Raw genomic sequence first — 11,948 nt, 5'->3', positions numbered from 1 at the left:
GCTTTCTGCGCGTTATCTTGTTATTTTAACATAGTTTTTAACACATTTTTGGATAAAAGCTAACAATTCTTGTAAAAAGGTGCTTTTAATGTGTTTGTTTAGAAAGTGTGATAAAACAGGTTAAAAAGTGAAGAAAAGAGCAAAAGTGTCAAAAATTCAAAAGGTGAGTCGCCGGCTAAGTACCCCAAGCCGTCGGCTAAACAGATAAAATCCAGAATGTTCCAGAATTTAAGTCCAAAATCGAAAAACTTGTTGACCAAGGAAAATCACTGGAGCTGCCAGCTGGGACCTCCAAGCTGCCGGCTAGGATTACTTGTATGTAAGGCTCAAATTCAAGATAAATATAAAAAAGATTTGATTTAATCCGGAAGACACACAAGCCGTCGGCTGGGATAGGCAAGACGCTGGCTAAGCAATGCGATTAAAGTTAATTTGGCGTGAAGATAAAGTTAAACTTGGAGATAAAGTCACCGACAAAGGGCTAGCCGCCAGCAAGAAATCCTGAGTCGCTGGCTCAGGTGTCAGTTTTTGAATGTTATAAATAAGGCCGAGTTTTTCAGTTGTTAATGTACTTTTCATTCCATTCTCTCAAGTTGAAAATATTTTATGTTTTAGGGTTAGATTTTAGTCTTTATACTCTTTGTAATCAAGATTATTCAAGTTTCATTACTTTATTCAAAGTATTATCCCTTTTAATTCTTGTTTTACTTTTATTATGTTCCTATTTATTGTTAGTTGTTTATATTCGTCTTAAACTATGAACTAAACGTTCATAGTGGTTACTTGGACAAAAACTTCAACATCAGGAATTTAAGATGAAGCCGTCGGCTGAGTCATCCAAGTCACCGGATCTTTACAAGCCACCGGTTGGGATACTCAAAGCCGCTGGCTTCGAGCTTAAATTTGTACAGTTTCTGGTTTTTTCTATAACTGTATGATTATGTTTCTGTGATGTTTATTTGTTCTATTTCATTCTGCCCTGATCAAGATTTGTGTTTGCATGCTTAATGATTAAGTAATAAGAGTTAGGATTAACTAGTACTTAATTCTAAGTTAGCTTTTACTCATTTAATTTAATCTTCTAGGTTAATCACACCAAACAAGGTATTTGAATTGCATGAAACTTAAGTTAAGATTATTGGTAGAATTGAATGAGAAAGATGATAATTTACACGTGCATAGTAATCTTGCTATTGTTAGGCCTAGTCAAAGAACCTTAGTTTATATACGTTTGATTGTCGATTGCATGAGAGCTTGATTAAGATTTGTTTAAGCTAGTAACTGGAGACGATCTAATTAAGTTTATTAGCTTATCTATTTGTCAGCCTAATTGCATGTTAACTTAGTCCCCATCATAATATTAAGATGATATGTATTATGTGATTATTCAAATGCTATGAATTAAGATGCTAACTTTGAACACCTAGCTAGTTGACATATGCTTTAGGTCCTACTTTGCATGTATTATGTAGTTTGTAGCTTAGCCTCTTAGGAATAGTAATTGGTCTCTGATTAATATGTGCTACTTATTAATGTAAGTATGAAACTACATATTAGATTCTTTCAATTGTTGTTAAGTCCTTGTAACCACCATCTCTTTTAATATTCTATATTTCCTATCATTTATATTCATTAGGTTCCTTAATTAAAATACTTATTTAATCACTTCTAATTCTTCCCTAAGAATTAGACTAAAGATAATTAGTTAAAAACTTGTATCCGATTCAACGCTCTCTTGAGACAATAACCTAAAATACTACACTTGACCGGGTTGTGTTGCTCGTTAGGGTGTTAAAAGTGAAATAATAAAGGTTATATAAATTTAAAAGTTGAAAAGAAACTAAGCACTCGCACACTTTTTGCACATCAACAAAGTACCTCATTAAGTAGCCCTAACGATTTTCAATTCACATAAAGAAATATGTTCAGTGACCATTGTCACAAAACACACATTATCCCATACACATAATTTAAATCACTATATTAACACATAAGGGTAAATTTGTCATTATCACTAGGCCCAAGTGGAGGTTGTTACATGATGGAATGGGGAGCTTTGTAGAAAAACTACTGGAGCATGAGTATTATAATGGATGGAATAATTTGAGACCACAGTACTCGACGATCTATTATCATAATATGAAGAAGAATCCAAATCTGGTTTGCCGCTAAAGATCGTAGTATAAAGCACCCACCTTTATGAAAATTCTATTATCATAATATGAAGAAGAATCCAAATCTGGTTTGCCGCTAAAGATCGTAGTATAAAGCACCCACCTTTATGAAAATTGTACCGATCAGAAAGATGTGTTATAACTTTTTTGACAACATCAGAGGGTGGTATTATGATAATCGTACTGAGGAAGCGATTATTGTGCTGAATAAAGGAAAGGATTGGTACACAAAATGGGTATTCAACCCGATGTGTTACAAAACTTCACGAAGAAGGATGTAAAGACTCTGCAATATCCGATGCTTTACGAGGGTTATAATATGGAGAAAGTGTTACAATTCCGAAGGGTGATAAGTAATGTTATACACATGGTATCCATACTTGATCAGCAGATGTGCAAAGTTTCGCCTATAGACCTAATGATCGATGTTCACAAGTTTTGTATGAGCTAGGTTCTAGGGGGAATTTGTTAGTGTATAATTGTTAAGTCCCTAGTTTATAACTTGTTTATTTCTTTTATGGTTTACTTAACGATTGTATTTGAACATTCGTATGTATATGTTCTTTGGCTATTATGTTGTTAGTTGATCAAATATACGTTCGTTAAAGTTTAAAATAAAGTTCCAACACATCCGTACATATGAGTATGTCATCCGTATGAATAAACCTAATATTTATGGATGAGCGAGACATTCGTACAGATCAAAGTCACGTCCGTACTGACGAAGATCAGGCCCTTTAAATAGGAGGTTACATGTTTCATTCAAGGGTTGCTCACTTTTGCACAACCCTAGCCGCATATTGGTCTCTATTTCCGTTCTCAATCATTTAACAACTCTAAGTATCAATTAATAACATTAAAACGTTCACTCTATTGCAATTTAACAGATAATTAGAAAATAAATTAAAGTTTTTTTTATAGGAAACCTAATATTAAAGATTGTACACTCAATATTGAAATAATGATTGATTTATTATGTTAGATTAATCTTACACTCTCTGTACTTATAAGTGTATAAAATGTCAATTTTACTCTTATAATAGTACATAATATATATTTTGTACACTTTTATTTGTAAGTGTGTTAAATAAATTTTACACACATGCAAAATAATTTGTCTGTAGAATTAATCTCTACCATTTATAAGTGCGTTGACAAATATAATTTGTACTCAATTTGAAATTGTGAACATATTTCTTTAAACTTTATTGTTCAAAAGTCATTATTATATACTGTAAAATGTAAAATGTAAATCGTAAATCATTGTTGTAATACATGCTTATCAATGTGTAAGAGTTTAATTAACCCTTATATACTAAAAGTCATGACCTTATATACTAAAAGTCATGACCAATTGTGTAGTTTTAGTTGTTTCCGATTGTAGTTATGAGTTTGCGTTCACATTACAATTGGTTCCTCAACTTCGGCTCAATTTACACAACAACCCCTCAGGTTTACACTTTTTCAGGGGTATAATGTGTAAACATATAATTTTATTAAAATGAAATAAACTAATTCCCCCGAATTTATAACGGGTCCTATCTTCTCGCTCGGTGCGAGTTATATTTTTTCGAGACCACCGTTCAACTCGAAAAAGTCTCACGAACCCAACGTGACTAACTATACGCGAAACGAACACTTTTTAAAAAACGCTTAACACAACGACATCCCGTATTTTTCTGTTCGCCGCAGGTTAAATTTTTCTGACAGCATCGTTACACTCGAAAAATTTTTATGAACAAAACGAAACCAACTACATTCGAAACGGACACTTTTTAAAAAACGCTTAAGACAACGACATCTAAGACGGCGCTTAAGACATGAGCCGTTTTTCCCTATGTAAATACACAACGCTACGTTAAATATGAATACACAGGCCGAAAGCCCCCGCCGCATCGCGCGGGCCGGATCCGGACTAGTTGTAACCATTTATAATTGTGTATATATAAAATATAAATAACAATTATATAAATTTTCAATAAAAGTAAAAGTGTATATAACAAATGATTGGCAAAACTTAAGGTGTTTTTTTAGCGAAAACAACATAAATATGATTTTAGCCTTTCTTGCTAGTATATGCAAGATAAACATGCATGATTTTGGCACAACGTAAGGGGTTTCTCATGTAATATATATTACGTAATAAATATATATTCCCACTTCTTGCAATTTAATGCAAAGGCAAATTAATCCTTCTCCTAGAGAAAAAAAAAAAAAAAAAAAAAAAAAAAAAAACATAAACAAATTAAGTTCAAGTTTTTAGCCTTTCTGCCTTTACATAATAAACGTACATGGTTCATATCTTCGTAATATACATACAATATACTTATCAATATCAGTTTTTATTTAGCATAAGTATAATACTATATAATTAAGTCTGAAATATGATCCAATTTCACGAAGTTTCATTATTTTTTATCTTCATTTTCTCGAGAAATGTCTTCCCATTGAGCTTTCGCGAGAAGAAATCCTTAAGGTACTGTTCCATAACGATTGTTTTATACATCGGCAAGTTCCTCGTGTTCTTTAGAAGGCTTTTGGCTGGTCCAACATCGGCTTCAAGCTTCGGATTAAAGAACATGGCTAACGAAATCCTCTTTTTCACTTCATTGACAGTCGCCCTATGCTCGATACTGTTGTATACACCATTGCTCATTATCTGTGTATCAATTTGAATAATTATAATTATCAAATCTCTAGTTCAATAAAAAACATTAAATAAAGAACATCTGTACATGTTTGTCTAAAAAAGTTAAATATGTACCAACTATTATGTCTCTATAATAGTTTGTAACGATTACTGAATTAAGTAACTAAGTTGGACGTATCTTCTGCTGGCCTATATGTTAAATGATTCTTGAATTTTTATATTCTTGACAAAGATATAAAAATTAAAATAAAACCATGTGTTTTGGTCAAACACTAAGACAGGAACACTCAAGTGATGGACCAACAACTTAACTATACCTGGTGTAGATGCTCTCGTACAAGTGGATAAATATTAAACATGTTTGAGAACGACAATCAACCATAAAGTTAGTTGGTGATCTGGTCTTTAAAATAAAAAGTAATCAACTATATATCCCACGTTTTAAATTCCATATAAACAATTATTTATTTATGCATTCATTTCATTTAATTAATAATAATAATTCTCATCTTGAACTTATGAAGAAGGGTAGCCAAAGTCCCTAACCTCAAGAATATCTCCAACATTTACGACGAATGCGTCTGGAAGAAAGCTAACCGGAATCCATACACCGTCTTTTTTGACTTGCAAGCCTTCGACGTCGTTTACTTGAAGAAGAATGGTTATTCCGGCAGCATCAGAATGAGGAGTTAGACCGATAACAAGGTCCGGCTGAGGACATGGCGGATAGTAAGTCATCCTCACCGATTGCATTCCGTCGTCAAAAACATCTATCATCTCTTGTTTTTCGATATCTACTGCTTCTCCCATTAAACCAAACAAATTCATGGCAAGTTTTTGCACTTCTTCCAAGTACTTCTCCATGGTTTCTCTATTACAATATTTGAAATTAGAGGGTTCTATATACTAATTGAACCACTTCAATTAGATATTTGATTAATAGTACTATACGTACTCGTGATCATCATATCATAGCAAACATTATTACGGAGTATTAATTAGTACGAAGTACTTTTTTTATAAAGTCTAACAAATACACCGAAAAGATTATTTTCATAATTATAGACATGTTGATACCTCTGTACTTGAATCCAAAACCTATTAGAAGACGGGTCACCTCAATATTGTGAAACGAATGGTCCTTAATATGATAAAATATTATTAGTATTGCACTACGTGACACATATATATATATATATATATATATATATATATATATATATATATATATATATATATATATATATATATATATATATATATATATGTCACGTAGTGCAATACTTGTGTGTGTGTGTGTGTGTGTGTTGAGATTAATATTGGCTGATTATTTATATCATGATTCTTTGTTGCACGTTAACTAGTGTGGTCTGTCACAATTGTTTAATAACTGAAGTTAAGAGATAGATTATATAAATCTAAAAACATAACATAAAACTAGAAAACGATAGAAGATATTTAGCTACATACCGTAGTATTGGAGGAAACTGTGGAAGTAAATGTGTTTTTCTTCTATGAACAGGATTAGTGATCATATAAAAGCGATCAGCCCAATCAACTTTCTGATCTTGAGTATGAAGTATGGTTTGACCATACCCTTGATAGTCACCTTCAATCAACTTGTACTTGAGCTTCTCTTCAACCGGCATGTCGAAAAACTTCACTACTTGTTCTTTCATTGTCTCTACCAACAATTTATCAACTCCATGATTCACCAACTACATGTTAATCAGTTTTATGTTTATTTAGTGTCATGTAATATAGAGACCGTACGTACGTAATTTAAGTTATACAACAGTATTTAACCTGAAAAATTCCCCATTCTTGGCATACAGAGCGCAATAATTTAAATTCGTCCTTATCAGATCCTAGTACGTTGATGAGATCGTTCATGTCAACGACTGGGATCGAGGGCAAAGGTGATGAGCTCGTAGAGACAAAACTCGGTTCTCTATGATCTTGAATGTAGCGGTGGGGGACATGCAACGTGAGTTCTTTTGCAAGCTCTTGGACACTCTTGCCATCAATTTTTTGCAATGATTTTGAGGAAATCATGTTTTTTAAGAATATGTTGTACGTTACTATACTTGCTAGCTTGTTTGTTTAATTATGCTACAACAAGTGAGAAGTGTGGTGAAAGGATAAATACTTGGTGTGCTATAAAATTATAAGATAGATTAGAAAAGGTATCCTCTAATATTTGCTTTAAATAGGAAAAGTATCGGTGCTTGAATTTGACATTAGTAATTACCACACATGCCATAATAGTTGCATGGGATTTGTTCAATACAACTAGAGTGTTACGGAGTACATTACTATTCGTAGCTTTTATTTTAACTTGTTTTACATGCAGTTTTTTGACCTTGTAGGATAAGTTGCAAATAATATTTTATTCAGCTTTCATATCAAAAATACATCGTAGTATCTAACATATTGACTAAGAGAACATGAAGTGGACATTATCCTTTCTTTGTTACACTTGAGAACGCTGCTTTTTCTTCCTCCTATTCCTTGACATCTGGAACGTCTCTTCGAATAACAATTAACAAGTGGCGAAGCTTAACACTAATTTTGAGGTGTTAAGTCAACAAATATATGATTTGCATTGACCCTTTTAACTGATGTAAGGGAGGTGGTATAAGCATATAAATATCATCCTTCTCATCAACTGGTAGAGCTTTTGATAACAAATCACTCACACTTTAAGGGTAATCACCTTCCCTCTCCCTAATCACTCCCTAAAACATGAAACCTAATCTTTGCACCAAGTTGTTCTAGAAATCAAATTCTAAACTTCATCTTCATCATAACAGCCTTCATATTCATAAATACATATACAGTAAGAGTTCCCATGTTTATCAAATTCAAGCATTAAAACAAGAATTCAATTGAACTTGATATGGTTGAAAAACCGTGTGTACTTTTACCAATTTCAGAATAACGCAGCGGATAGTTAAAATAATAATATTTTATTATTTCATAAAAATATTTACAAGATTATATATTCATATATTTAATAAAACATGCACACGATTAATTTATCCAATGATCCAATTACACCACTAATAATTGTCAAAATATGTAATTCACAAAGTGGGTAAACGATATACCTTTCTTGAAGAAACTAATTGAAGGAGAGAAACCTACGATCAAAAATATGATCGTCTCTTAGGATAGTCCACACTACACTTTCAAACAACGCCAATGGATGCTAGTCCAAACCCAAGTAACAAATTAATCAACCCTTGATTAATTTTATGAAACAACTAAATAATACTCCGTACTATTTAGTCGTCTTTCTTTTCAAAAGGAACTAAAAATATTATATGAGATTGTTTTATTTTTCTCTGTTTTTCAAATCTTTTTTCATCTTTATATATATATATATATATATATATATATATATATATATATATATATATATGCAAAAGTAAACCACTTGATTTTAAAACGGGTAAACATGATTGAGGTTTTAACTTCTTTTGTAATTCCCTTTTTCAAAGTCGTATTTCCCAAATACATTAGGGGTATGTTATGTAACTTATAATTAATAATTTCTATCATGTCGCTTTCATGTGAATAGTAAATTAATTAATTTCGTTTCGTTTACTATTCATATGAATAGTAAATGAATTAATTTCGATTTACTATTTTGTTACTTGAGTAATATATATACATCATATATATATTTTATTTGACGTCTCGGTGTATATGTGTGTGACCCCGAAGGCTCAAATGAAGTTGGCCATATAGTTATATGTTATACCTTGCACATTAATCCTACAGACTTCCACTTGTGCATGGCACAACACCAAGTAACTATACAAACAATGGTAAGCGTCTAGCAACACGTCATTGTCCCCAAATTCATGTGAGGGTAGTTTCTCAAAACTGTTTATGGTACGTTTTAAATGTCATTCGTCCTTTTGTTTCAGATACTTTAGTTAAACTTGAGATATGGATCATCAGTCATTCTCATTTGTTTAACAATTTTGTTTCTCGATCTTAGAACTGAATTAGATCACCAAATTAATTAAGTATCATCTTAATTACATCTGGGTGCGGCCACACAAATATCTTATTCATTCATCGAGGAACTCAAAAGTATCTAACTCCAAATATTTTAGAGGAACAAATCCTATATTGCATACACGTGTCTATCACGAGCTTTACATTATACCCAATAATGACCTTTATAACAGCCTTATTCAGGACAGCGTTTAACCATATCAAAATACAATGCTACACTCATCAAGACGGGCGTGCATCTTAAGTCTAAGGACACGAAGACATAATCACTAAAAGATTTACTACTGACTATGATCCATGTAGTGACATCTGATGGTTGGGTCATTCCAATATTCATCATCAATGAATACATATGAATTTTGGTCTCAACAATTTAACTATTCATCATCAATGAATATAACCAAAATTTTACATTAATCTTAATTCATGTTATTCCCAAAACATGACCGATTATGGAGATTTTGAATAATCAACAATTATTCATGGATTAAACATGCTAAAATAGAACACAATGATATAAATGAAAACGACCATATCAAGTATGTCAATTCATTAATATAAAACTGCTTAATGTTCCAATAATATCCAAATATTAAATTACAAATGAAAAATATCAGCAGCATAACGAAGTCCAATACTACTAGCATGATCATAATGCTTGTTGTGCGTCATGGGCCTCGTGAACGGGTCAGCCACATTATCATTTGTATGAACCTTTAAGAATACTAATATCATTCCTCTTAGTGAATTAATGAAATATAGTCAAACTTTTGAAGAAGTGTCAGATACTTAAATGTACATGTGATTCTTTTAAAAGTATATTAACACTCGAACTATCACAGTACATATTATAGAAGATTAAATGTTGTGTACTACTCTGAGTATAACAATAAACTTCCTTATCCAGATAGCTTTCTGAGTAGCTTCTCAGTCAACAATGTATTCTGATTTTGTTGTAGATTGTTCAATAGTGCTCTGCCTAGAGCTCTTCCAATCAACTGTCTTGCCCATCATGACAAAGAAACAACGTGACTGGATCGAGAATCATCTTGATCAGTTTGGAAACTAGAATCAGTATAAAACTTAATACTTAACTCTTCTTCCAAACCACCGTAAACTAAGAACATATCATTAGTACTCTGCAAATACTAAAGAATATTCTTAACAACAATCCAATATACTTCATCTGGATTATGTTGACAATGACTCGTCAAACTCAAAACTAATGAAACATCGAGCATAGTATATATCATGGCATACATATTGGATCATATAGCCGAAGCATATGTGATACATTTCATTTGTCTCATCTCATCTGCTGTGATAGGACTTTTGAGACCTTCTCATGGTTATGCCCTTTTGTATTGGCAAAGCTCCATGCTTAGAGTTTTGCATGCTAAATCTCTGCAAGATAATGTATGTACTTTGATTCAAACCAATAAGCCAATTGAATCTATTGTATAGATCCTCATTCCAATAATATAAGTAGCTTCATCAAGATCCTTTATGGAAATACATTTTCCAAGCCAAGACTTGACATCTTGCAAATTGGAATGTTATTTCTAATAAGTAATATGTCATCAACATATAAGATCAAGAAGACTACTCTGCTCCCACTAGCTCTAATGTAAACTCAGGGCTTATCTTGGTTTTGAGAAAAATTAAACACTTTGATTTTCTCATTAAACTTAAGATTCTAGCTCCTAGATGCTTGCTTTAATCCATAAATAGATTTTAGAAGCTTGCATACTTTATTAGGATGTTTAGGATTCATAAACCCTTCCGGCTGAACCATATATACGTCCTCGCTTAGGTCGCCATTTAGGAAAGTGGTTTTTACATCCATTAGCCATATTTTATTATCATGAAAAGTAAACATGGAAATAAGTATCCTAATTGTTTTAAGGCTCGCGACTGGTGAAAAACTTTCATCATAACCTTTTGTCACCAATCGAGCTTTAAAAGTGTTTACATTACCGTCCATATCAGTCTTCCTTTGAAGACTCATTTTTTTTACCTCATTGTCTTACAATTGGGTAGAAGATCAATCAAGTCTCAAACTTGATTATCCTTCATGGACTGCATATCTGTATTCATAGAATCTAGTCATTTTTAGATTCAGGGTCTGATATGGCCTCACGCAGCTAGAGGGTTCATCATAATCCCTTAGTTGAGGTTTATTTGAATTAATCAGATAATTAAACCTCATAAGCCGATGAGTTCTACTAGATCTATAAAGTGCAGGTGTAACACGTTCTGGCTCACCAACAGTGCGCTTAGTTTCAACGTGTGGATTGCTAGTGCTTACTGAAGGTATGTTACTTTAAAGTACTTGAATTTCTTCAAGATCTACTTTACTCCCACTGAATTCTTGTAAGAGAAGATCTCTTTCCAGTAATTCAGCAGACCGAGCAGAAAACACGTTGTCTTCAGCTTGGTAGTAAAAGTAGTAACCCATTGTTTCCTTTATGTATCGTACAAAGTAACATTAGATAGTTCTGGGTTCTAATTTGTTTGAAGTGCCATGCTTCACGTACGCTTTACAACCCCAGACTTTCAGATAAGACAACTTAGGATTCTTCCCATGCCATAACTCATATGGTGTCTTTTCTACCTTCATAGTTGGAATCACATTGAGTATGCCTGCAGCAGACTCTCATGCATATCCCTAAAAGACGGTAGTAGAGAAATCAGACTCATCATAAATCAAATTATATCAAGTAAAGTTCGATTCCTCTTACTCAGACACAACATCGTGTTGTGGTGTGTAAGGTAGAGTGAACTATGAGACAATCCAACAATTCTTTAGGTGGTTCAAAAACTCTTGACTCATAAACTCACTTACTCCATTGGAGCGAAGTGCTTTAATGGTCTTTCCAAGCTGATTATCTACTTCATTTTGGAATACTTTTGAATGTTAAAATAGCTTTATATTTATGTTTCAGCAAGTGAACATAATCATAGCTACTGTACTCATCAGTAAATGTAATGAAGTAAAATTAACTGAATCTATACATTGTTCTTAAAGGGCTACATACAACAGTATGTATTAGTCCTAAAAGATCTTCAGCTCTTTTACCTAAATCGGAGAAAGA

General features: G+C 32.5%; 1 protein-coding gene across 1 annotated transcript; it reads right to left on the bottom strand.

Moving 5' to 3' along the window:
- Nucleotides 1-4,559: 4,559 nt before the first annotated feature.
- Nucleotides 4,560-6,879, bottom strand: LOC139871390 (oxoglutarate-dependent flavonoid 7-O-demethylase 1-like). The gene is made up of 4 exons (XM_071859107.1): nucleotides 6,631-6,879; nucleotides 6,295-6,542; nucleotides 5,371-5,695; nucleotides 4,560-4,833 (listed from the first exon to the last, which is right to left on the bottom strand). The coding sequence occupies exons 1-4, from the start codon at nucleotides 6,877-6,879 to the stop codon at nucleotides 4,570-4,572; spliced, it is 1,086 nt and encodes a 361-aa protein (XP_071715208.1). The 3' UTR covers nucleotides 4,560-4,569.
- Between the last annotated feature and the right edge of the window lie 5,069 nt (nucleotides 6,880-11,948).

This window comes from Rutidosis leptorrhynchoides, chromosome 1, assembly GCF_046630445.1.
Source record: "Rutidosis leptorrhynchoides isolate AG116_Rl617_1_P2 chromosome 1, CSIRO_AGI_Rlap_v1, whole genome shotgun sequence".
NCBI lineage: Eukaryota > Viridiplantae > Streptophyta > Magnoliopsida > Asterales > Asteraceae > Rutidosis > Rutidosis leptorrhynchoides.
The sequence above is the reverse complement of the archived record's forward strand: the minus strand, read 5'-3'. Positions and strand labels throughout refer to the sequence as shown.

Coding starts and splice junctions, on each gene's coding strand:
- LOC139871390 (XM_071859107.1), bottom strand. CDS start 6,879: ATGATTTCCTCAAAATCATTGCAAAAAATTGATGGCAAGAGTGTCCAA. Junction 5,696..6,294: donor CAGTTTCCTCCAATACTACG/GTATGTAGCTAA, acceptor ATATTGTAATAG/AGAAACCATGGAGAAGTACT. Junction 4,834..5,370: donor ATGTTGGAGATATTCTTGAG/GTTAGGGACTTT, acceptor ATTGATACACAG/ATAATGAGCAATGGTGTATA.